At 44.0% G+C, this 26,714-nt stretch overlaps 1 protein-coding gene across 1 annotated transcript in view; it reads left to right on the top strand.

Moving 5' to 3' along the window:
• BANK1 (B cell scaffold protein with ankyrin repeats 1) overlaps positions 1-26,714 on the top strand; it is a 1,166,863-nt gene that overhangs the window by 340,067 nt on the left and 800,082 nt on the right. The window contains exon 6 of the mRNA XM_063918381.1: positions 14,346-14,542. Within this exon, the coding sequence (XP_063774451.1) occupies positions 14,346-14,542 (197 nt within the window). The remainder of the gene's footprint in view (positions 1-14,345; positions 14,543-26,714) is intronic.

Here is a 26,714-nt window from a genome sequence, read left to right as displayed (position 1 = left end):
GTTTGACACAGCATATTGTATGTGTTTAGAATGTGATTAGTTACTTATTACTTTTTTGATAGTTAACACAATGACTTTCCTAAGGTATCTCTTGATAATCCTAAAATGAAAACCTCAAACATAGTTCTAATTTTTATGTTAAATAAAATGTACTGGGAATCTGTTTTTTTTTTTTTAATAGTTACTTGACCTAATAATAATGATGATAATAATAATAATAATAATAATAATAATAATAATTTATTATAGTACCCCAGCACCTTCAGAAAGCCTTTGACCTTATCATTATCACTGATAGTGTCACCCTTCCATCACCCTTCAATCACATACTGTATTAACATTCATGCAAATTAGAAGATTTATACTTTCAAACAGACATCAAATTGCATGGAAATAAGGTCTGATAAGGTGCTGTGACTACAGTTGATTACAGTATCGCTCATATACCTCACTTAATGCAACATCTTATAAAAGGTGACTGTACAAAGGGTAAAATCCGGTCAAAACTGCAGTTTTCTGAAAATTTGCAACTATCCCCATATGTATCAAGCCCCAAAGAATCTTTGACCCCCCCTCCCTGTAGTTTGCACATGCGCAGGCCTACGACCGCACATGGGGGGTCATTCTGAGTTGATTACTCACTAGCTACTTTTAGCAGTCGTGCAAACGCTAAGCCGCCGCCCTCTGGGAGTATATCTTAGCTTAGCAGAAGTGCGAACTAAAGGATCGCAGAGCGACTACAAAAAAAAATTGTGCAGTTTCAGAGTAGCTCCAGACCTACTGCTAGCTTGCGATCACTTCAGACTGTTCAGTTCCGGATTTGATGTCACAAACACGCCCTGCGTTCTCCCAACCACGCCTGCGTTTTTCCTGGCACACCTGCGTTTTTTCGAACACTCCCTGAAAACGGTCAGTTGACACCCAGAAACGCCCCTTTCCTGTCAATCACTCTGCGGCCAGCAGTGTGACTGAAAAGCTTCGCTAGACTACATCGGCCATTGTGAAAGTACGCCACGTGTGCGCATTGCGCCGCATATGCATGCGCAGAAGTGCCTTTTTTTGCATCATCGCTGCGCTGTGAACATTATGATCTAGCGATCAACTCGGAATGACCCCCAAGGACAATAGTACTCCCAGGTCACAACACAAAGTACAGCTCTTATGGGAAGACCTGGGATCATTCCTGTTATCTGCCCAACAGTACAAAGGTACAAATCCATCATGCTCCTATGAGTGTCCCAACAGCTTTTGTTCTTAAATTTTCCCTTTGCCCACATGGGTTCCACTGACTGTGTGTGGGCCCCAATGTTCAGATTTCAGTGAATAATGGCAGAAGCAGGCAGATAATGGCAGCAGTGGGCACATAACAGGAGGCAGCGGGAGGCACATAACAGGAGGCAGATAACAGCAGTGGCAGGCACATAACAGGAGGCAGCAGCCAGACAACAGTAGTCAGCAGGCAGATAACAACAATGGTGGGCACATAACAAGAGGCAGCAGGCAGATAAAAAAAAACAGTGGGCACATAACAGAAGGCAGCAGGCAGATAACAGCAACAGTGGGCACATAACAGAAGGCAGCAGGCAGATAATGGCAATGGTGGGCACATAACTGGAGACAGCATGCAGATAACGGCAATGGTGGGCAGATAACCAGAGGTAGCAGGCAGATAACGGCAATGGTGTGCACATAACAGGAGGCAGCAGGCAGATAGCAGCGGCGGACACATAACAGGAGGCAGCAGGCAGATAACAGCAGCGGTGGACACATAACAGGAAGTAGCAGGCAGATAATGGCAATGGTGGGCACATAACAGAAGACAGCAGGCAGATAACGGCAATAGTGGGCACATAACAGAGGCAGCAGGCAGATAATGGAAACTGTGGGCAGATAACAGGAAGTAGCAGGCAGATAACGGTAATGGTTGGCACATAACAGGAGGCAGCAGGCAGATAATGGCAACGGTGGACACATAACAGGAGGCAGCAAGCAGATAATGGCAATGGTGGGCACATAACAGGATGCATCAGGCAGATAACACCAATAGTGGGCACATAACAGGAGGCAGCAGGCAGATACCGGCAGCAGTGGACACATAACTGGAGGCAGCATGCAGATAACGGCAGCGGTGGACACATAACTGGAGGCAGCAGGCAGACAACGGCAACGGTGGACACATAACAGGAGGCAGCAGGCAGATAATGGCAGTGGTGGACACATAACAGGAGGCAGCAGGCAGATAATGGCAGCGATGGACACATAACAGGAGACAGTGCACGGATTACAAAAGTGACGGTACGTAACAGGAGGCAGTGGGTGGATAATACAATAGTGGGCACGTAACAGGAGGCAGCAGGCAGATAATGGCAGTGGTGGGCACATAATAGAAGGCAGCAGATGGATAACAGCAGAGACAGGCACATAACTGAAGGCAGCAGGTGGATAATAGCAGTGGCAGGCACATAACGGGGCAGCAGGCAGGTATAGGCAGTGGTGGGCACATAGGAGGCAGTAGGCAGATAACGGCAATGGTGGGTAGATAACAGAAGGTAGTAGGCAGATAACGGCAATGCTGGGCACATAATAGGAGGCAGCAGGCAGATAATGGCAATGGTGGGCAGATAACAGGAGGTAGCAGGCAGATAATGGCAATGGTGGGCAGATAACAGGAGGCAGCAGGCAGATAACAGAAATGGTGGACACATAACAAGAGGTAGCAGGCAGATAACGGCAGTGGTGGGCACATAACAGAAGGCAGCAGGCAGATAACGGCAATGTTGGGCACATAACAGGAGGCAGCAGGCAGATAACTGCAATGGTGGGCAGATAACAGGATGTAGCAGGCAGATAACGGCAATGGCAGCAGGCAGATAACGACAGCGGTGGACACATAACAGAAGGCAGCAGGCTGATAATTGCAATGGTGGGCACATAACAGGAGGCAGCAGGCAGATAATGGCAACGATGGGCACATAACAGGTGGCAGCAGGCAGATAACGACAAGGTGGACACATAACTGGAGGCAGCAGGCAGATAACGGCAGCGGTGGACATATAACTGGAAGAAGCAGGCAGATAACGGCAGTGATGGACACATAATGAGTCAACAGGCAGATAACGGCAGTGGCAGACACATAACGAGGCAGCAGGCAGATAACAGCAGTGGTGGACACATAACAGGAGGCAGCAGGCAGATAACAGCAGTGGTGGATTCATAACAGGAGGAAGTGTGCGGATAACAGTAGCAGTGGGCACGTAACAGGAGGCAGTGGGAGGATAACAGCAACAGTAAGCACGTAACAGGAGGCAGCAAGCAGATAATGGCAGCGGTGGGCACATAATAGGAGGCAGCAACAGGCATATAACAGAAGGCAGCAGGTGGATAACAGCAGTGTTAGGCACATAACAGGGGGCAGCAGGCAGGTAATGGCAGCAGTGGGCACAAAATAGGAGGCTGCAGGTGGATAACAGCAGCGACAGGCACATAATAGAAGGCAGCAGGTGGATAACAGCAGTGGCAGGCACATAACAGGAGGCATCAGGCAGGTAATGGCAGCAGTGGGCAAATAACAGGAGGCAGAGGGTGGATAACAGCATTGGCGGGCACATAAAAGATGAAGTGGGCAGCAGACAGATTACAGGAAAGCTAAAATGGCCAGCAGATAACAGGAAAAATCCAAGAGCTGTCCTTTGCATTTACTGTATATTCACAAATATTCATGCATGTGATAAGTGGCGGGATGTATTGCATGTATGTTGTTTTTACCTACAGAGGTTTGAGATCCAGAGTAATCCAACACTTAGGGCTGTAACACACACTCCAGTTTTTCCCGGATGGCAAAAAGCCGGACAAACTTTGTCCGGCTTTTTGCCATCCGGGAGAAACCGGCAGTGTCTGTCACACAGGACGGCTTTGAGCCGTGTGTGATGCTGTGCGCATGTGCAGCATCAGACACGGCTTCAGAAAAAACCGTTGTGTGTGAAAGCTCCCCTTCACACACATGGTTTACTGGCTGCAAAGACGGCCCGGCGGACCTTCCAGTGGTGAGACCCGGCTGCAACCCGGCAGCCGCGCCGGGGCCGCGCAGTGTGAAGGGACCCTAGCCCTCACACTGTTACAAAGCCGGGTAGTGTGTTTTAGCCCTTATGCTGTATAACCAGGCAAGCTAATACATCAGGGACAAGACAGTTTAATGCCTCCAGAGCTGAAACAGTAACCACATATTTTCCAATATTATTGTAAGTGGAGATATGCGCCAGACCATTTTTGCTGGATTTGGATTTGGCTCGTATTCGTTGTCCACTTTTGGATTTGGATTTGCTAAACCGCCATGACTGGTTTTGGATTTGGATTTTATTTCAAAAATTGACAAAAAAAGCTAAAATCAAAGTCAGATTTTTTTGTCCTTAGGTTATTATTAACCTAAATAACATTAATTTCCAGTCATTTCCACTCAATTTTGACCACCTCACAGTCACAGTCACAGGATGCAGTCAATTTACCGACAATCAAAATCCCGATGGTCAAAATACCGACAACCATTGACCGACTGTCAAAATCCCGACACGGTCAAAATCCCGACACGGACAAAATACCGACATTTAAAATACCGACAAGGTCAAAATAGCGACATTTATAATGTCAACAGGTCAAAAAGTCAACAAGGGTTTCTCATGATTTTTTATTGAAACTGACTTGTTCATACTTTACCATCCCAGTGGACCTGTAGGGGGAATATAATAGTGTGCCGAGCGCAGCGAGGGAAATGGTACACTTAAATGGTGTCCATGTCGACTTATGTCGACATACACAACAACAAAAACAATGATACTTGTGTCAGTTTTTTGACCTATTGACATTTTAAATGTCGGTATTTTGACCTTGTCCGTATTTTAAATGTCAGTATTTTGACCATGTCAGGATTTTGACCGTCGTTCAATTGCTGTCAGGATTTTGACCGTCGGGATTTTGATTGGAGGTATTTCATACTGATCCCGCTCACAATATTGTTTTCATCAATATTGGCCAATGTCTGCTGTGAGCTGGCTGGTTACTAAGCAACAAAGCAGCAGCACAAACACACAGCAGTTTATAGCACAAATATGAAACATTGCCACAGAGTACTGGGGTACAGTGCACAGAACAGTACAAACAATAGATCCATATATATATATATATATATATATATATATATATACATAAACTGTCCAGCGGCACTCCTCCCTAGCTTGTATAGCACAAGTGTAGGCGCCGGTGCCCTCCGTGGGAAACAAGCAGCTCCCCTATCATAACACAGTATTCGGCGGCACTCACGGCAACAAACGACAACAAACGACAGAACTTAGCTCTCAAGCTAACGTTTCAATGTTATATTGTCTGACAAAATGTTGACAATATAACATTGAAACGTTGGCTTGAGAGCTGAGTTCTGTCGTTTGTTGCCATGAGTGCCGCTGAATACTGTGTTTTTTATATATATATATATATATATATCCTATATATTAGGCCAAATCTGTGCCTCTGTGCCTGGCCGTAACGCTGGGTGGAATCACAGCGGTGGGCAGAGTCACAGAGCCCGTCACATGTGCAGCGTGATAGGTCCTGCTGCCTGTCCATCCCCCCCTCCGCCATCAGTAACTCCGACTCCCCGGCCGCAGCGCCGGGGGAACAATAGCTGCAGCCACAGGCATACACATTAGGAGGGACGGGTGGCGCAGGAGAAGCCTTTCATAGCCCTCCCTGCACCGCGCACAGAGACCCACCGCCTCCTCTGCACACATCCAGCTATCAGCTCTCCTGCTGTGACAGGAGCCGAGTGCTGCAGTGACATCATTTCCTGCAGCACTCGCCTCCTGTCACAGAGAAGAGCCGGCACACACACTCCAGTCTCCGGGGGCAGGCATGCTGGAAACACCCCCGGAGCGAGACAGAAAATACCCACGAGGCCACGCCCCTTTTACATTAGGTCACACCCTTTTCGGGCACCGCGCTCCACGAGCAGGATGGGGGGGAGGGAGGGTGTGTAATAGTAGTACAGACCGCCTCTGGATACTGGATTGTTTGCCAGCCTGCAGCAGCCGCCCACAGCCCCAATGGTGAGTCCCTCCGGCCATCCTACCCATTGTATCTATGTCTGGTCGCCACTTTACACAAGTCTCCGCTTCTGGTGTCAACCCTTCTACTACATCCCCCCTCTCTTCATCAGCTTCCTCACTAGGGACCCTTCCTGCCGCCCCGCGTCTCTGTATCCCCTCCCTACCGCCCCGCGTCTCTCTAACCCCTCCCTACCGCCCCGCGTCTCTGTATCGCCTCCCTACCGCCCTGCATCTCTCTATCCCTCCCTACCGCACCGCGTCTCTCTATCCCCTCCCTACCGCCCCGTGTCTCTCTATCCCCTCCCTACCGCCCCGCGTCTCTGTATCGCCTCCCTACCACCCTGCATCTCTCTATCCCCTCCCTACCGCCCCGCGTCTCTCTATCCCCTCCATACCGCCCTGCGTCTCTGTATCCACTCCCTACCGCCCAGCATCTCTGTATCCCCTCCCTACCGCCCCGCGTCTCTCTATCCCCTCCCTACCACCCAGCATCTCTGTATCCCCTCCCTACCGCCCGCCTCTCTCTGTCTCCTCCCTACTGCCCCGTGCTTCTGTCCCCTCCCTACCGCCCCGCGTCTCTGTAACCCCTCCCTACCACCCAGCGTCACTTTATCCCCTCCCTACCGCCCCGCGTCACTCTATCCCCTCCCTACTGCCCCGCGTCTCTGTATCCCCTCCCTACCGCCCCGCATCTCTGTATCTCCTCCCTACAGCCCCATGTCTCTCTATCCCCTCCCTACCAAACGCGTCTCTGTATCCTCTCCCTACCGCCCCGCGACTCTGTATCTCCTCCTACCACCCAGCGTCTCTGTATCTCCACCCTACCGCCCAGCCTCTTTGTATACCCTCCGTGCCGCCCTGCGTCTCTGTATCCCCTCCCTGCCACCCCGCCTCTCTGTATCCCCTCCCTGCCACCCCGCCTCTCTGTATCCCCTCCCTACTGCCCCGCATCTCTGTATCCCCTCCTCCCTACGCCTCTGTATCCCCTCCCTACCGGCCCGCTTCTCTCTGTCTCCTCCCTACTGCCCCGTGCTTCTGTCCCCTCCCTACCGCCCCGCGTCTCTGTAACCCCTCCCTACCACCCAGCGTCACTTTATCCCCTCCCTACCGCCCCGCGTCACTCTATCCCCTCCCTACTGCCCCGCGTCTCTGTATCCCCTCCCTACCGCCCCGCATCTCTGTATCTCCTCCCTACAGCCCCATGTCTCTCTATCCCCTCCCTACCACCCCGCGTCTCTGTATCCTCTCCCTACCGCCCCGCGACTCTGTATCTCCTCCTACCACCCAGCGTCTCTGTATCTCCACCCTACCGCCCAGCCTCTTTGTATACCCTCCGTGCCGCCCTGCGTCTCTGTATCCCCTCCCTGCCACCCCGCCTCTCTGTATCCCCTCCCTGCCACCCCGCCTCTCTGTATCCCCTCCCTACTGCCCCGCATCTCTGTATCCCCTCCTCCCTACGCCTCTGTATCCCCTCCCTACCGGCCCGCTTCTCTCCCCATCCTACAGCCCCACATCTCTCTATCCCCTCCCTACCACCCCGCGTCTCTGTATCCCGTCCCTACCCCTGTTCCTCATTGTACCAGCACTCCCCTCTGTGTCTAATGCCACCATATACCTCTTCATGCGGGTATGTCTATATCACATACATCCTTATCCGTGTCCTATATATTGTTACACATACAATCACATAGTTATAGGTCCTGCACCCCCCCTCTACCCGCAGCATCTACATACTCCCTGCCTCATCCGCAGTCCCCCCCACACCCGCTACATTCTGTACATCGTGCCCTGTTCACGCCGTTGCAAGGGGCTATGCCCCCTTCTCCATCGGAAGCCCTTTCGTCGTGCAATATTTAACCACTAACAAACCTAGGAATGCGAGTAATACTCCATATAATACAAATATTGAACCCCAGCAACGCGTGCAGGGGTTAAGGGGGTGTAGGGCGTGATGAAGCGCCTAGTGTATATATATATATATATATACATATATATATATATATATAATATTTTTTTTGGGATCAAACTGTGTGGAGTCACATGGCTTTGAACAAAGGGGCTGATTCAGAGATAGACACAACCGTGCATCTGTACACAGTGCCATCCAGGAAGGATTAGGCCAGAAGATGATTGACAGCGGGGTGGCGATGCAGTGTTGAGGGCACGGGGCGGGTCAAACGGGGGCATGCCATGAACATGACGTGAACATGACATCACATGCAGCCGCTCCGATTAAAAATGACAGCCAACCGCCTAACAGTGCAGCCAGGCTGCGCTGCCAAGGGTCAACCTTAATTTGATGCATCCACATTCTAAATGTGGACGCATCGGGAGGAAGCCCGTCACACATGCTGGGTGGCCTTGCCCTGTGCTGGGCAGCCCCCAGCATGTGAGGAGATGGACACAGATCTGGCTGCATATGCTGCGATCTGCAACCATCTCAGAATCAGCTCCAGTACTAGGGTAAAGTGCACCAAACAGTACAATATATATATATATATATATATATATATATATACACAAGGGGGGGGGGGGGGGTTAGCGACCACTGGTGTCTAAAATGATAAAAGCTCACACTATAGGTGAATAAGTAAAAATATAAAATACAGTTTATTCACAAATAATTTTAAAACAACAAATCTTTTTCTAAAAAATGGGATAAAAAGTATACACACAAAATATAATACCAGTTTAAAATATATAAATAATAAAATTTTTCTTAACTTGGTATGCAGTCACTGCCAGGTATATATATATATATATATTATATTCTTACATTTGCAGCTCGGTTCAATCTGCATGAATCACAGGGCTTATAGATGCACATGAACAAAGAAGTCAAATTTGAGTAATTCCAAGAAATGCCTGTACATTTTTAAAGAACAATGGTTATATTGTGTTCTAAATAGTCAGATAAGGAGGGGGTACTTATTATCATGAATAGTGTTGACTATGAAAATTAGGCTAATAGACTCCTAGGTGATGAAAAATCATATAGACTTATAAAAAAGGATCCCACTGAGTGTTTTATATCAAAATTAAGGGATCTTCTTAACATTGGTCTTAAAAATGGGAGTATTACTAAAGATTAATATAATTATTTGTTTCAGGAGAATCTGATAGTGCCAATATTTTACTTTCTCCCGACTATACATAAAAATTTACAATGCCGGCCAGGTAGGCCAATTGTGGTGGGCACAAATTTGGCCAATTGTTCGGAATATGCTGATATATTTTTGAAGGAACATGTGATTAAGTTGAAATAATTTGTTAAGGATACTAAATCAGTCTTGAAATTATTTGAGAATCTGGAATGGCAAACAGACTTCTTTTGGGTCACTATAGATGTTCAATCGTTAATTACGTCCATAGATCATAATAAGAGAATTAGCTTAAGGAATAAGGATGAAAAATTAAATGAAGAACAAAAAGAGTTTAAGTTTATATGCTGCTCCTGTTCTGAGACCTGCCTGCTGCTCTTTCCCTATGATTCAGATAAGCTCTATTTGATTGAAATTCTGTGCACTTTTTATTATGCTTAACTTATTGTTTTTTTTTAAATAAATCACCCTTTTTTAAGCCTATTGCACTATATATTATTTTATTTTCTTAGCATATTATATGGTTAATTTCCAGAGGACTTGGGAGCTAAAAATCGGTTCCAGGATTATTATCACAAGCTCTTTTGCCCAAAGGTATAATCTTGGGCTTTATTTATGGTACGTGTGGATTTGGAGAACCTATATACCACTGGGGAAAGTTTAAATTTAATGCAGTAGGAGGCGCCTCTTGCCTTTGTTTTACCATATACTGTATATCAAACTGCATGGATCACATATCTTATACACAGTCGAGTCACATTATTATGACCACCAGCTAATAGCCAGAGTAACTGATTTGGAGCCCCATACGCAGCAGGGTTAGCTGAATACACATATGGTAGCCTCCAGGTTCATACTGTCGTAGAGCTGCTTCACTGTAGTGTGTTAGTCAGCATTCACGCACCTTCGTAGCCGACGTTGACCTCTTGCATCAATGGCAGGTGGTGCTCCACAATTTTCACATTGGTTATTAGCAATGGTGCCTTTTGCCCAGCCACGATACACCGTCACCACAGCAGCATGTGAACAGTTCACAAATTGCGCTGTTTCAGAAATACTGCAGATAATCATTTGCCCATTTTATCCATGACAGGAACGAGTGATATGTGCACAGATGGCCTATCGCACACCTTATATACCTACCAAGTCAATGCACATCACATGACATACTTCAAGGGCTACGCGTTGCTGACATCAAATTAGTAGGTGGTCATAATAATGACAGTGTAGATGCACATGAACAAAGTGTACTAGGGTAAAGCACAACAAAAGTACACTTTACAGCATAGCACAGAGCAGCATACAGCAGCCTGCCCCCTATATACAGTCACTTAAAGAGCACAGCCACTTATGAGTCTGGACACAGCACAATACAGCAGAGTATAGCGCAGCATACAGCAGTGTGCAGTGAGCCCCCTATAGACAGTGACTTTAAGCAGAGCCACTTGTGAGTCTAGACACAGCCGATACAGCAGAGTCAACGCAGCATACAGCAGTTTGCGTTACTGTGAAATGGCGCCGAGCCCAGCCGCAGTGTCTTATATAGAATCCAACTCCCGTGAGAATCCAACGCCGGAAGGATGACGTTCAACCTCGAAGTGGAATCCAAGTCTGGGGAGAACACGCGAGCCTCAGCTCAGGTGGACTCAGAATCCTGGATTTCGGAGTGGCTCGGATTCCACAGAATCTGAAACGCTCATCTCTAATTGAAAGATATAGTAAATACAGTATGTAAAATGTATAATTCCTTTGACATACCTTATTTTGTTCCCATTGCTTGGCAACAATGTTAAAGGATTAATCCACTGTCTATTCAGAGTGTACTGCTTGATTGACCTTACTAATGGAGAACGTCATGGCATATCATTATTGTAAGGCTTACATAATATCGCCACTAAAGTAATGGACAAAATAGAAATACAAGCATAAAAGCAACATAAAAAACATTGAAAAAATACATCAGGCCGAGTATCCTCAGGGATTGTGTATGATGTAAAGAAGTTCTTTTTTGTCAACATACAATAGGATGATTTGCTGAGCATGTAAGACTTTAGTCAAGAACCAAAAAATCACCTAGATTTAGACAAAGAAAAATTGTTAGGAGAAAAAACAAAACACAAAACAACGACTACAATCAGAAACAGAAATTGAATACAGTATCTAATTTAACATACTTGTCTACTCTGCCAGAGTGCCCAGGGGAGTATCCACAGTGGTCAGCTGAATTTCCCTTTCAGAGAGGAAGATTTAAGTTAGCAAGTATGTATTTAGGCTCATCAGAAATAAGTTTCCTTTCCAGAAGTAGCAGGAACACATACAGTATATCAGATTGCTAGAACAGGGGCCAAAACTTAAAATGTGCAAGCAGTGCCACCACACAGTGCTCAAGGCCAAAAGGGTGGCAGCAGCAACTCTTTCCCATTGGCCCATGCATTTGGTGTGCAGCACCCTGCAAAGCCTCCTGGTGAGTCCTTAGGACATGCCCAGCCCAAGCTTGATGGTTCTGACCTCCTCTTCCATGACACTGTAACATGACATACATGTGTGAGAGCCATGGGCATCAGTGCCCTGTTGTGGTGCTGTATCAGAATAGTCTTTTTGTGCATCTAAAAATAGTGGTTCACCCAGTGGTATATTAAAGGTTGAGTATCCCATATCCAAGTATTCCGAAATACGGAATATTCCGAAATACGGACTTTTTTGAGTGAGAGTGAGATAGTGAAACCTTTGTTTTTTTTATGGCTCAATGTACACAAACTTTGTTTAATACACAAAGTTATTAAAAATATTGTATTAAATGACCTCCAGGCTGTGTGTATAAGGTGTATATGAAACATAAATGAATTGTGTGAATGTATATACACTTTGTTTAATGCACAAAGTTATAAAAAATATTGTCTAAAATGACCTTCAGACTATGTGTATAAGGTGTATATGTAACATAAAAGCATTCTATGCTTATGTGGCATTTAGGTCCCATCGTCATGATATCTCATTATGGTATGCAATTATTCCAAAATACGGAAAAATCCGATATCCAAAATACCTCTGGTCCCAAGCATTTTGGATAAGGGATACTCAACCTGTATTTATGTTTATTTCAGGACAAGATTTTCACCATCTAATACACAAGTTCAATTTGTTTCTACTTTTTTTGTTTGTTTCATTTCTCTCCTGAGATTGTGGTTTCTGAGATCTATCTTTTTTATTATGCTTTTGACATACTGAATATCCTTTATTACATGTTGGGATGCAGGTCAGCAAGGCTGTGCTACTGCTTCACACGTTTGACACACAGGGGAAAACATTCCACATCAAAATTTGCTGCATAGCAAATGATCTGGCCAAACAGTATAATTCAAGATATTGTTATACTTTCCTCCAATACAGACTATGATTTCCTCATATACAGAAATATGATACTGCTATGGATGATGCTTCTACCCTTTTATCCATTGTTTACATATTGTACTATGACAAGTCTTGCCCAGGATTGGACTGTTGTATGGAAGTCTTTATACAATATATTCAAAATGTTTGATTATTAAGTCATATTACAATCATATTTCTATGTAGCATTATATTCTCTCATATATTATTTTTATGTGTGCGCAGTTTGTTAGAATTACAGGTATAGAATAGTATTTGTAGCAGAGTTCAGTTGTCTGACACCCCTTTTGATTTTGTAAGGTAATATCATCTATTTTTAATGTCTGTTTTTCATTGTACACAAAGATGTATTAGTATTATCCCCATATTAAGAGCAGTAATCCTTAAATACCATTTGTGTGACATGAACCCTTTTCTAACTTCCTTCTGATGTTGGCAGTGAACGGCTGAAACCAAGGGCGTAGCTTCCATAGGTGCAGGCAGTGCAGCTGCCATGGGGCCCAGAGCTGAGAGGGGCCACCTTCCCTGTCACAGTTACATGTGTTATATACATTTTTTACCATTGGGTGGTATGTAGGGGCCCTTTCAAACTTTTTCCTTGGGGACTGCAATATATCTAGGTATGCCCCTGGACCTGCTCATTGTAGTGTGGTAGAAAATGAACTAGAGAGCATATTAATGTTATATAATAAGAACCGGAGCACTGTAATGAGGCACAATATGAACGGGGAGCACTATATATCATAATGTGAATTGGGGGTACTGTGCGGCATAATGTGTACTGGCAGCTCTGAAATGTGACATAGGGTGAACTTAAGCACTACTGCGATTCATAAAAGAAACTAGGGCACTACTATGGGGCATAACATTAAATTTGGCTCTGCTATGGTGCAGAAAATTAACTAGGGCACTATTATATAGGGCATAAAAGGAACAACTGCTGCAGAAAAGTGTCTCTCTAGAAGCATTGGGACAGGCCCTCTTCAAAATGTTGCTATGGGGCCCACAAAGTTCTGGCTACGCCCTTGGCTGAAACAATATGGGGTATGTGCTCACAATGGTGGAGCTAAACATTCCTCTCTCAGAGGAAGTAATAACATTTGAAATAAATGTATTTATTACAAAAAAAATTGAGGAGTGTGACACATTCATTCTTCCTTTTCATCGTCTGCAACAAACATGATAAACTCTCAAATTTGTTAAATGAAAGATTGAGTATAATCCAGGAACAACTTAAATCTGGACAGTGATGTCACTGCGGTCAGTGACACCTGGTACTCCAAATAGTAGACCCAACCCCTGGGTATGTAACTGAAAAAGGGTGCGGTCTTGTTGGAATTGCAGTGGCCTTGTGAAATGCCCCTGTTTTCATCACTGTTATGGGAGTGCTCAGCATTCCCGGAGATGCTGGGCAGCCCCCAAATATTCTTCCTGCATTGCTGGTTCCTCCGTAGCGACAGAAGCTGGGCACTGCATGATATTGTTACAGTGCAGCACCTGGCTCCCAGTCACAGATCAAGAGATGGCATTTTGGGGCCACTCCTTTAAAGCATGACACCCAGTGCGGACTACACACCCCACACAGCCCTATTTATGCCTCTGAATATGGGTTGTACCCATATACTGTATAAGATTTAGGGAAATCTCTTACATACTTGGAATTTGAAGGATTTGTTGGTTAAAATGAATGAAACATACCAATAAATGTAGTTTGTAAACAGAGATTAATTGTTTTCCATATTTTGGCATTCTGTTTTAGACACCAGTTCAGAAGAAATACCTACCTTACTGCATTGTGCAGCGAAGCTTGGACTTAAAGAGGTAACGTGTTCACTAATGCAAAGCCCAGTTGCAGATTATATTTGCCAGCTCCCCAATAAATATGGAGATGATCCAGCTGCAATAGCTAAAAAACACGGCCACCATGATATTCAAGACATCATCCATCGATTAGCGGTAAGTCTATAACTCAAATAGTTGTTACAATTTTTAACTTTTTAAATTGTATTTGGAAATTGCCAGATCAAGCTAAGTATTTGACATTAAGAATTCATCATTCATTTCATAGTGCTTAGTAAACACATATGAAGCATTAAAAATATAGATCACATTATGATATGTATACTGTATGCATGCAATGGTATACATGTATTAGAAGGAGTGTTTCTCTTTCTTTACTTAGTTACCTTGTTGTGTAAATGCGCTTTGTTTTACGCTCTCTAAAATTTGCCATAGAATACTCTAGGGGAGTTCAATTGTTATCACACCCCCCATTTCCCGTCTAAAGTGATGGGAGATCGCGGGGAGATATTCAGTTGCATACAATCGTGATGTGATCACAACAGGTGCGCTAAAGGACAGTGTGCAGCCGGACAGTCGTACCCAAAACGCAGGATTCCCCGTCACCTCCACCAAGAACCAATGTACACAGAAAAGAAGGGTAAACTTATCTGGCGCTACTGTTAAATGGATCTCCTTTGTCACAAATCCTTCAATTTTTCAATCATTCAATTCGTATCCACCCAAAAACAAATAGAGTTGGATATAGTGAAGTAGAGTTTTTAATATATTACACTGAATATCACATATAAAATGTCACAATAAAAATCACATAGAAGCTTCACACATAATAACATAAAACCAGTGTTTTATGTTATTATGTGTGATGTTATAGCCACGCTGAATCGGCTTTTCTGGATCTCATCAGTCACAGTCACGTCCAGCTGCCCAAGTTTAAATGTCCCCGCTTCCTACGCGTTTCCACCCCTGCACTGGGGTCTTTTTCAAGGAATTCCAGGATATATGTGTGAAGCAATCCTCACAAACTATTTAAAAGGGGACGTGACTGTGACTGATGAGATCCAGATAAGCCGATTCAGCGTGGCTATAACATCGGTGGGAGCCCGGGACTCACATTACACATGCTGTGACTGAACTGCTCTGTCAGTTCTCTGCTTCTGGTAATTTCATTATAAATCACAGTCATTAAGGCTAACTCTGGTTTTATGTTATTATGTGTGAAGCTTTTATGTGATTTTTATTGTGACATTTTATATGCGATATTCAGTGTAATATATTAAAAACTGTACTTCACTATATCCAACTCTATTTGTTTTTGGGTGGATACGAATTGATTGAAAAATTGAAGGATTTGTGACAAAGGAGATCCATTTAACAGTAGCGCCAGATAAGTTTACCCTTCTTTTCTGTGTACATTAGATATTCAGTTTACCCCACTTTATGCGCGAGCGTAAAAACACCCGTTTGGGTGCCCAAACAGGCCTCTTTATGCGCATTTTAGCTCGCTACCCCCAGGGGTAGCAAGTTGAAATGAAGTTCTCACGCCCGTCGGCAGCAACATTTGAATAGTTGCCGGCGGGCACAATCGTGGGCTGGACAGGGCTGATATTTGAGTCCGGCCCTCTACAGTATGTACAGTATGGATACTGATGGCATATGATGCATCCCAAGATGTCTAGGTATCTTCATTTAGCATTCTTAGGACACTACTGCCCAGAATATCGACATGTGATTGAACAGTCTTCTGATAGGATAAAAATAATACTAGTTTTGGTGTAAGAAAAAAAAGAACAAATGAAGCAAAGAAAATTATGCTTTGAGCACTTCTAAACTGCTCAGTAAACGCATAGTAAATGTAAACAACTCCTTTAATTGGATGATCTCACATTGCATTTGGCAAAGCTGCAAAACGCTAACTGAAATGTTACACATGTTGTATATCAGATCAATTTCTGTCAGCCTTAGTATTGTTGCAAGTCATGATAATTCTCTACTTTAGGTTGTAGTGCAAACCTGATGACAGGTTTCCCCCAAGAGGGCCCGTTTTGCCTGTCTCCTCACAAGAAACTTGAAATGTTCCCATAGGGCCACAGAACATGCATTGTTTAATTATCTCATGAATGCAAAGAACAGAGTTGGTGTCAGCAGATGTTGTGACATATATAAAGATGTAGATTTAGGTGCAGCCGCTCTCACTGTTGTTACTACAAACGTACATTTTATGTAGGAGATAACCCGCCAACATCACTCACCAAATGCCTGCATTCCTTAACTTTGCAGTTTAATAGTGTATGCTGTATTAATTTGTCAATGGAATTTTGCAGTGTTAGTGCTGTATAGACTTGATAATTATAGTTCTTGCCAATTATTAGAAAGACTACTGAATTGTTCTATAGAATTTTCTCGTTGAAGCACTATTAAATAAGTTCTTCTGAGATATAGAGGTTTATACTCCATTACCCATAACAGTCATGGAGCATTCTGGAAGGGTGTAGTAGGTTAGGTTGGCAGTACTCATGTTGACATACATCAGGTCTACACGGTTGACACGTCTACATGGTAGAATGTCAGCTTAATGCCCGTGGTGGTCCAGCAGTTAGTTACCTAGTCCAGGCGGAAGCATTGTCTCCATCATTTTATTCCGGGTGCCAGTGGTCATGTGACTGTCAGTTCCGGCAGAGTGATACGATACACCAGCGTTCCAGTAATTATATCTGTCCTATCACTAAGCCTAATCCCTGCCCCTAAACCTCCCTCTCGTTCCAAATGCTAACCTTCCCCCCACAGCCTAAACCTAATTCTCCAGGCGGTACCTAACATTAAACACCAACATTTTGAGAATGTCAACATTTCACCTGGTGACAATTCAGATGTTGACAGTGTGAATCTGCTGACATTCTGAGGAAGTCAACCTGAGTCCTGTCAACATGCTGAACCATGTTAACATTCTAGTGTCGACATTATGAATGTCAGCATGGTAACTTATTCAGTTATGGAATCATGCCAAAATTATATTTATATTTAATATATCATATATGATTATTAATATATAGATACATTTTAATTAATTTGCGTTTATAACATCTGCAAATATATTGTGTCCGGCTTACAAACTAAGTGGCTGATAAAGATATACAGTTCCTTATACATATGAATTATGAAATTATGAATTTATGATTCCTTAAAGTGAGTTCAGACTTGAAATTACAGCTCATATAATCTAATTGTTTATTTACAGGCAAATCAAATCATACAGAATAAAATATACACAGTAGTCATATATATATACTATTAATATTTATGCCTCCTTAATTATAGTGCATAAAACAACAGGAAACAATTTAACAAACTTAGACAATTGCTAACATAAACTGTATACTGGAAATAAAAAGACTTAAGAGGCCCATACTGTATATCAGGCAGGTATATATGGGCAATTCCCCATTCTGCCCAGGCGTGGGTCAGGGGATAGGGGAAATTCAACATGTTGGAAATCCTTGACTTTTAACATGTTGGATTTTGCTGATAACAGCCAGATCACCGATCATCAATGTACGAGGATCGGTGAATTGGATTGGCATCAGAGGATCGCCCATCCAGTGATGGAACTTGTAAATGGTAGGCACAGGTGCAAAAATATATTTTGGGCCCCCCTCCTCTGACCCACCTCAAATTTACAATATGCCATACGTCACTGGTGACTGGGAGAGGAAGAGGGTGAAAGTGTAATGCAGGGGGAGGCAGAGATTAACATGCAGAGGCAGAGGGTGACAACAGAAGGCAAGTGGAAGCAGTGGGTGTCAGGAAGAGACATTGGGATACAGGGGGAGGCATAGGTGGACATATAGAAGCAGAGGGTGACAACTAGGGTTGCCACCTCATCCCTTTAATTCTGGACACTTATTAATTACACAGGTTCTGTGGCTGGCTGACTTCAAGACTCCATTTCACCTGGTTTTAATCAGCCACAGAACCTGTGTAATTAATATGTGTCCAGAATTAAAGCGATGAGGTGGCAACCCTAGTGACAACAGAAGGCAAGGGGAGGCAGTAGGTGACAGGGGGAGGCAGAGGGTGACGAAGGCAGGGGTAGACAGGGGGTGACGGAGAGGCAGTGAGTGACTGCGGGGAGGGGATTTAGGTTTAGGCACCACCCGGGAGGGTTAGGCTGCGGGGGAGAAGGTTAGGATTAGGCTGCCGGAAGGGAGAGATTGGTAAGGGGTGAGGGTAAATATACTTACCCGACCCCTGTTGGGATTCTCTGCTTTGGGATGATGGTGTCAGTCACATGACCGCCGACATCCCATCCGCCGGGATATTGTATGTATCCCACATAGAAGGTACACAAATCAAAATGCAGATGTACTGTAATAACTAGTGTGTGGAGGCACATTCCCATAAGAGAGTTTATAAACAAATAAAGGGCAGAGCTGTGGAAAGAACAGCGAGCATGGAGAAGGGAGTTTGGCCCAGTGATGGTGTACTAATGTGAGTAGTATAAGTGGGAGTACGGAAGCTATATGAAAGAGGTACAGCACTATAGATTTTCAGGCAGCATTTAAAAAGGATAAGAAGTTTTTGCTGTACTTAATGTGTACTTTTAAATAATTTCAACTGAAATCATAGCCATATCTGATTTTAAGATTGCAGCCACACATAAGTGTATTATCCACATAGGTGCTAATTGGAGGTGGTAGGAACATAGAAAATGATGCATCATATTTCACACTCCTTTACACTTCAACATGGCCAGCATGCCTGTTGTGCGGTCCTAGCCTACAGCTTAGTCAGGGTCCTGGCAAATGAAGTCTGATAATTAGACTCATGCTTAGTCTATGATTTACATCTTGTGTGTGCAATGTGCACCATGCTGCTAAATAAGCCGTCACCTCGCTATTTCTGTTGTTACTGAGACCCAAGATTTGGGAAATCAAGATGAAGTAAAGGTAAATAGTTTTTATATTAATTAGAATTGTTCTTCACTTGGATGATCGTTTTTAATGGGACAATTAATGGTTTGATGAATGCATTTCAGACATCTTTCACCATATTTGTGTATTGCTGAGGATAGTCTGCAGTAGTAAACTGCTGATAGACAATTTATGTGTATTGATTGTTATTTTATTGTACATTGACAGTTATGTATTCAATTCATGTTTTTAATTATGCAAAGGTCATTAACTTCATATTCAAACAGTCTCTAACAAATGAATGAGCATGCAGGCATGACAGAATTGTATCAATCTCTGTTAAAGGAGACTCCTAAAATTAACTTGTTGTGCGTCTGGCTTCTTAATCATGTATATATGGAAATGTATTCAAGCTTGACTTACTGTATTTTAAAGGAAATGCATATTTTATCAAAATTGAATGTGGAAAAATATACATTTATTTCCTTGTGTGGAAAATGTCCCATTCAAGCAAGGGCATTTTTATGAGTTTAGCAGAATGCAGTGCTGAAAGTAGGGTGGCACAGGGTAGTATGGAGTACCATTAAGAAATATTATGGTGGTACCACCAGCCCACCACTGGGGCATAATTTAGTAACATAGTAACATAGTATCTAAGGTTGAAAAAAGACAATTTGTCCATCGAGTTCAACCTATTTGTGGTCTCCTATGCAGGATTATTTTGGTCTAAATTTTGTCTAATGCTGATGTCAGCCATTGTGTTTTATTCCCATTTCATAGTAACTATAGTGTGCGACTACGCACCATAACCCTGGATATCCTTATCCATTAGGAATTTATCTAACCCATTATTAAATGTGTTGACTAAGTGGAATTCCAAACACGTATTGTCCTTACTGTGAAAAAAACCTTTATGCCGCATTGTGCGGAATCTCCTCTCCTCTAACCTAAGTGAGTGTCAATGTGTCCTCTGTGCTGATCTTACCGAAAACAGGTCCTGCGCAGGCTCTGTGTATTGTCCCCTTATATATTTGTAGATGTTGATCATGTCCCCTCTTAGTCTCCTCTTTTCCAGTGTAAACATGCCTAGCACTGCAAACCTTTCCTTGTATTCCAGCATTTTCATGCCCTTAATTAGTTTGGTCGCCCGCCTCTGAACCTTTTGTAGCTCCAGAATATCCTTTTTGTAGTATGGTGCCCAAAATTGCACACAGTATTCAAGATGTGGCCTCACTAGTGATGTATGTAATGGGAGTATAACAAACGCGTCCCTTGCATCAATTTCACGCTTTATGCATGCTAATATCTTATTAGCCTTCTTTGCTGCAATCCTACTTTGGGTACTGCTGCTTAGTTTGCTATCTATGTGAACACCTAAGTCCTTTTCCAGTAAAGAATCCCCTAATGTTGGAAAAAAGAATTGCTGCGCCTATGTCAATCAATTATACATTAAACAGGACTGGTGTCCTCAATCTGCAGTTGACAGTGCAAAATGTACGTACGCCTCTATAGGGAGTTGTGTGTTGCTCCCACAGCTAATAGATCGGAAAAGAGAGATTAAATAGAGGCGCTCATTTCATTCTGACACTGTAAAATCCTTTTACATCACAACCAAAGAGTCAGAATAAATTAAAATAAATTAAGTATTTATTATTAAAATAAACCAATATAAAATTACACTTTGTTAAGCACAAGCTTATGTATAAAACACAATTCGTGATCCCTATTCTCACAGAAATGCCACATATGTTAGATGAAGCGCTCACATAAATTGCCTATAATGTTTCAGTAAACGTTTAAGAACAATGATGCAGACTGAACAGCTGCCAGCAGTCCAAATGTATCAGCTATTGCAACACTGTAGCCAAGACTGTTGTATGAAACTGTTTGGATGAAACAGTGTTACTGGATATAATTGTTGAGGGAAATATAAACTCTATAGATGTTGGGCTATATTGTGCATCACCTCAAAAATCCAGAAGCCAAGGTATAAATAGAAGTAGAGTATTGAATTACCTCTCCAACAGGGCTGCAAAACCCGAGCGTCCTCGGGTAAGTTCAAATTGCCCAATAAATAATGAAGTCGGAGGATATGTCCGTGCAGGCAGGGATCCCACTGTTGTATTGTTATTCCCCTGGGCGTGCACCGCCCGCTGCAGTGTGTGGGGAAAGGCAGGTGGTCCCTTATTTCAGTTAATTTATTTATGATTATTAATTTATGAAAATTTTAGGAAGCTCAGTAAGAGCTCTTATAATAACTATTTTGATTATTGTGTTTTTTGTCTTTAGGTTCTAATACGCTCATTTGTTTCCTTTTTCTTTTTCGGTATATAAATATGTCCCTCTGAATTTCTCTTTTTCAAAAAAGTACAGTTGCATTGAATCTATATTGTAGATTGACGTTGACAGTCGGTCACAAGACGTGATTATTATATTTCCCTCAACAATTATATCCAGTAACACTGTTTCATCCAAACAGTTTCATACAACAGTCTTGGCTACAGTGTTGCAATAGCTGATACATTTGGACTGCTGGCAGCTGTTCAGTCTGCATCATTGTTCTTAAACGTTTACTGAAACATTATAGGCAATTTATGTGAGCGCTTCATCTAACATATGTGGCATTTCTGTGAGAATAGGGATCACGAATTGTGTTTTATACATAAGCTTGTGCTTAACAAAGTGTAATTTTATATTGGTTTATTTTAATAATAAATACTTAATTTATTTTAATTTATTCTGACTCTTTGGTTGTGATGTATTAGGATTTTACAGTGTCAGAATGAAATGAGCGCCTCTATTTAATCTCTCTTTTCCAATCCCCTAATGTTACCCCATTTAGTATGTAGGTGTGATTTTTGTTCTTGCTACCACAGTGCATTACCTTACACTTGTCTGTACTGAATCTCATTCTCCATTTGGCTGCCCATGTTTCTAATTTAACTAAGTCATTCTGAAGAGATTCAGCATCCCCCTCCGTATTTATAACTTAAACAATTTGGTATTGTCTGCAAAAATTGACACCATACTCTCCAGAGCTTCTGTTAGGTCGTTAATGAAAGTGGTCCTAGTACAGACCCTTGTGGCACCCCACTTAGCACTTCAGTCCAATTTGAAAATGATCCATTAACCACAACGCGCTGCTCCCTATTAACTAACCAATTTTTGACCCAAGTGCATATTGTGCCCCTAGCCCTATTTCTTGTAACTTATAGACAAGTCGCATGTGTGGTACAGTGTTGAAAGCTTTGGCAAAGTCTAAAAAGATTACATCCACCTCCTTACCCTGATCAAGGTACGCACTTACTGTTTCATAAAAGCCAAGTAAGATGGTTTGACATGATCTGTCCTTCACAAATCCATGTTGATTCCTTTTAATGACCTTATTGACTTCAAGGAACTTCTGAATACTATCCCTTAGAATACCTTCCAATACTTTCCCCACTATAGATGTAAGACTAACTGGTCTATAATTGCCCGGTTCAGCTTTACTTCCCTTTTTAAATAGTTGCACTATTTCCGCTATACGCCAGTCTTTGGGAACCATACCTGATATAACTGAATCTTTAAAGATCAAAAATAGTGGTCTTGCAAGTTCAGAGTGAAGCTCCATTAGAACCCTTGGTTGAATTCCATCGGGACCCGGTGACTTATTAATCTTTATATTTTTTCATCGGTCACAGGCTACCTCCTCACTTAAATAATCACTTATCAGTGGGACATTATCATTATTGAGATTTTGTGTTAGTCCCTGAATTTGGTCCTCTCTTGTAAATACCATTGAAAAAAACTAATTTAGTTTGTCCGCTATGTCCTTATCATTTTTGACTAAGACTCCCAACTTGTCTTTTAAAGGGCCTATACTCTCTTTAATCTCTTGCTGTTGATGTATTTTAATATTTTTTGGGGGTTCGCTTTGCTTTCCTTTGCTACTAGTTTTTCAGTGTCTACTTTAGCCACTCTTATTTCTGGTTTGCATATTTTGTTACAGTCCTTATAGTGCTGAAATGACTCCGCATTTCCGTCAGATTTTTATTTTTTGAATGCCCACCTTTTCTTGCCCATAAGTTCCTTTATCTTTTTATTAAGCCACATTGGTTTGGGATTTTTATTCTTTTTTTAGCTGCTCGTGGGAATAAATTTCTAAGGGGCATTTTTGTGTATGGGACATAAAATGGTGTCAGTGGCATAACTGTGTGTGGCATAATATATAATAGGCATTACGGTGTGTGGTATAATATGTTAGGCATTACAGTGTGTGGCATAATGTGTAATGGGCATTACAGTGTGTGGCATAATGTGTAATGGATGTTATGGTGTCTGGCATAATGTGTAATGGGCATTATGGTGTGTGGCATAATGTGTAATAAGCATTAAGGTGTGTGGCATAATGTGGCCTTGCCACTTTTGTCATGTAGCCACTCCCCTAGTTTCATGTGGCCACGCCCCCTCATGACACCTGTCCACGCCCATTTTTACTATCAGTACCACAAAGAAAAATTTCTACTTGCACCACTAGCAGTATGTCATACCTCCCAAATGTGCCGATTCCAGCAGGACAGTCACACTATTCGGACACTGTCCCGCTGTCCCACCCACAGGTCACAGTGTCCCGCGGTTGGGGGTCAGTTGGGGAAGCCTTTGATCACCCGCTGCTCTGCAAACCAGCTGGTGATGGCTGATTACATGCTATGTGCACATGCATGGCATGTATTCAGTGGCGGGAAGTGAGCAGGTGGCTGCCCAGCTGCTCAGGGAGCACTGGGTATGCTCCCAAAATAAAGGAAAAGGGGCCGACGCCAGAAAGCCCCACCCACTAAGCTTAAGCTATGAACCTCCCACCAGAGAACACCCCCCCTTTCCAGGTCACACGCGGGTTTGCCACTCGTGGGGCCCGGGTCTCAAGACTGAAAAGTTGGAAGGTATGAGTATGTGATTGTTCCCACCTATGTGAATACAAGTCGACACTTATGACTCTCCTACTGTTACATATCCTCTACCTCTCTTCTCGTCGCACGATGAGCCTGAGCCTCCCCACTTCCAAGCTCTTTGCCTGTGTGGCATCCGGTGGAGGCTCTGATCTTCACAGCAAGTCCCACTTCTCCTGTTGTGGGGAGGAAACACTGGGCCTAATTCATGTTTGTACAAAATGCTAATGTTCAGACAACTAAGAGATTATCGGCATGTGCCGCGGTCACACTGTGTATGTGCCAAAGTATCTTTGTGCTAGCCGCAGTGATATTTTTAATGCAGAGTGATTGGGCACCGTTTGGGGGAAGTAATGGGGAGTGGCAGCAAAAAGTCATGGCTGTCATGGCTGTTTTCAGGAAGTGTATCTACCTTCTGCTGCAATCATTTAAGTAGAGAAAAATGGCACCAGCATCGCTACTACTGATGCCTCCAGTCTGCGATGTTCCTTGTTTCTACATCGATGCAGCGCATGTGCACACAGTTGCTGAGGACTTGCTATGGCTCCAGTGGGCATCTTTATCTTTTCTGGGCGCAAATTCACTTGCGATAATTAGCAAATCCATAGCCTGAAAAATCGCAGCTGTGCAGACTGGGCTGAATTAACAATGGGGCGGATGGAACTGCAGCTCCAGGCCCTGCAAGAAACTAGGCCCAGAAGGTGTTGTTAGACATTGGTGAAATAATTAATTTTTTCTGTCACCATTAATGGCTTTCCAAAGCCATGCCCACTCACTCCCTTACCCCCTCCACCCCACCTAGTGCCCACATAGTACATACACTACAGCGGCACTATGTTGCAGATCCATCATCCAGTGATAAGAGGCCCGCAGCGAGACAAAACAAAACAGGAGGCGATCCAGCCCCTTCCCTCACTTTTCCTCCCCCTCCTCTGTTGACTGTTGCCGGGGCTCAATGTCACAATGTAGAGAGCGTCCCCGGCGCGAAAACCATAAGACAGGGGGACCGGCAGCTGCAGCGCCGATGGCGGAGAGACCCGCTGCTGTGGCGCCGTTGGCAGGGGGACCCGCTGCTGCGGCGCTGATGACGGTGAGACCTGCAGCTGTAGCGCCAATGGCGTGGGGACCCGCTGCTGCGGCGCCGATTGCAGGAGGGACTCGCTGCTGGGGTGCTGATGTTGGGGACTCGTTGCTGACAAAGGTATATAGTGACACCTGTAAGAGGTGGTGGAAAGTGTGTGAATTAGGGGGTACATAGTGGCGCCTCTACTAGGGGGGAAGGGGGGATAGGGATGCCTGTCTCAACCATTTCTCTCTCACTCACGCACACTTCTTCCCTCTTTCTCCTCCCTTCTGTCTCTCTCTGCCCCCCTTCTTTGTCTGTCTCTCCCTTTTTTCTCTCTACCCTTTCTTTCGCTCTCTCCCCTCTTCACCTTCTCTCTCTCTCCGAGTTCCCCGCCCGTCTCTTTCGCGGTCTCCCATTCCTCTTTCTCTTTGCCCCCCCTTCTCTCTTCTCTTTCCCTTTCCTCTCACCCCTCTCCCCCTCTCTGTCTCACCCTTCTCTCTATCTCTCTCTGTCTCCCCCTTCTCTCTCTCTCTCTCTGTCTCCCCTTTATCTATCCCCCATCTCCCCCTTCTCTCTCTCTCTCTCTCTTTCTCTGTCTACCACCCTTCTCTCTCGGTGTCCCACCAGTGTCTCCCCTTCTCTTAGTCTCTCCCCTTCTCTCTCTCTCTGGCCCCCATCTTTCTCTGTTTCTCCCCTCTCTCTCTCCCCCCTTTCCCCTTTCTCTCTCTCCTGCTCTCACTTCTCCCCCCTCTCTCTCTGTCTCCCCTTTATCTCTCTCTCTCCTTGTCTATCCCCATTCTCTCTCTCTGTGCCCTCTTCTCTCTCTCTCTCTCTCTCTCTCTCTCTCTCTCTGTCTCCCCCTTCTCTTTCTCCTCTTTCTATCCCCCCTTCTCTTTGTCTGTCCCTTTTGCCTTCTCCCTCTCTTCTCTCATCCCCCTTTTTTTTATCCCCTCCCTTTCTCTCTCTCTCCCCCTCTCTCATCCCCTTTATTTCTCTCTCTCCCCATTTTATCTCTTTATCTCCCCCCTTTTCTCTCTCTCCCCCCTCTCACTCCCACCCCCTGTATCTATTTTTCACTCCCCATTTCTGTTTCTCTCTCTCTCTGTCCCCCCCCCCCCCCTACCTGAACGCAAGTATGCCAGGGAGGGTTAGTGTTATGCTAGGGAGAAGAGGTTAGGGTTTTGCACTAAGGTGAAGGTTAGGCAGCGGGAGGTTAGAATTAGGCTGTGGGAGGGGAGGGTTAGGTTGAGGGTGGGTTAGGGAGAGGCTAAGGGGTAGAGTTAGTTTATGTACAAAGAAGTGTCAGGATTCCGATCGTCAGGATGCCACTGTCAGTATTCTGGCTGCCGGCATCCTCACTTTTGGGATCCCATATACAACCCATAGACATAGAGACACGGGCACATTAAGACATATGGGAGCAC

The sequence above is a fragment of the Pseudophryne corroboree genome, chromosome 1 (assembly GCF_028390025.1).
Source record: "Pseudophryne corroboree isolate aPseCor3 chromosome 1, aPseCor3.hap2, whole genome shotgun sequence".
Lineage (NCBI taxonomy): Eukaryota > Metazoa > Chordata > Amphibia > Anura > Myobatrachidae > Pseudophryne > Pseudophryne corroboree.
This window is presented reverse-complemented; position numbering and strand designations above follow the sequence as displayed.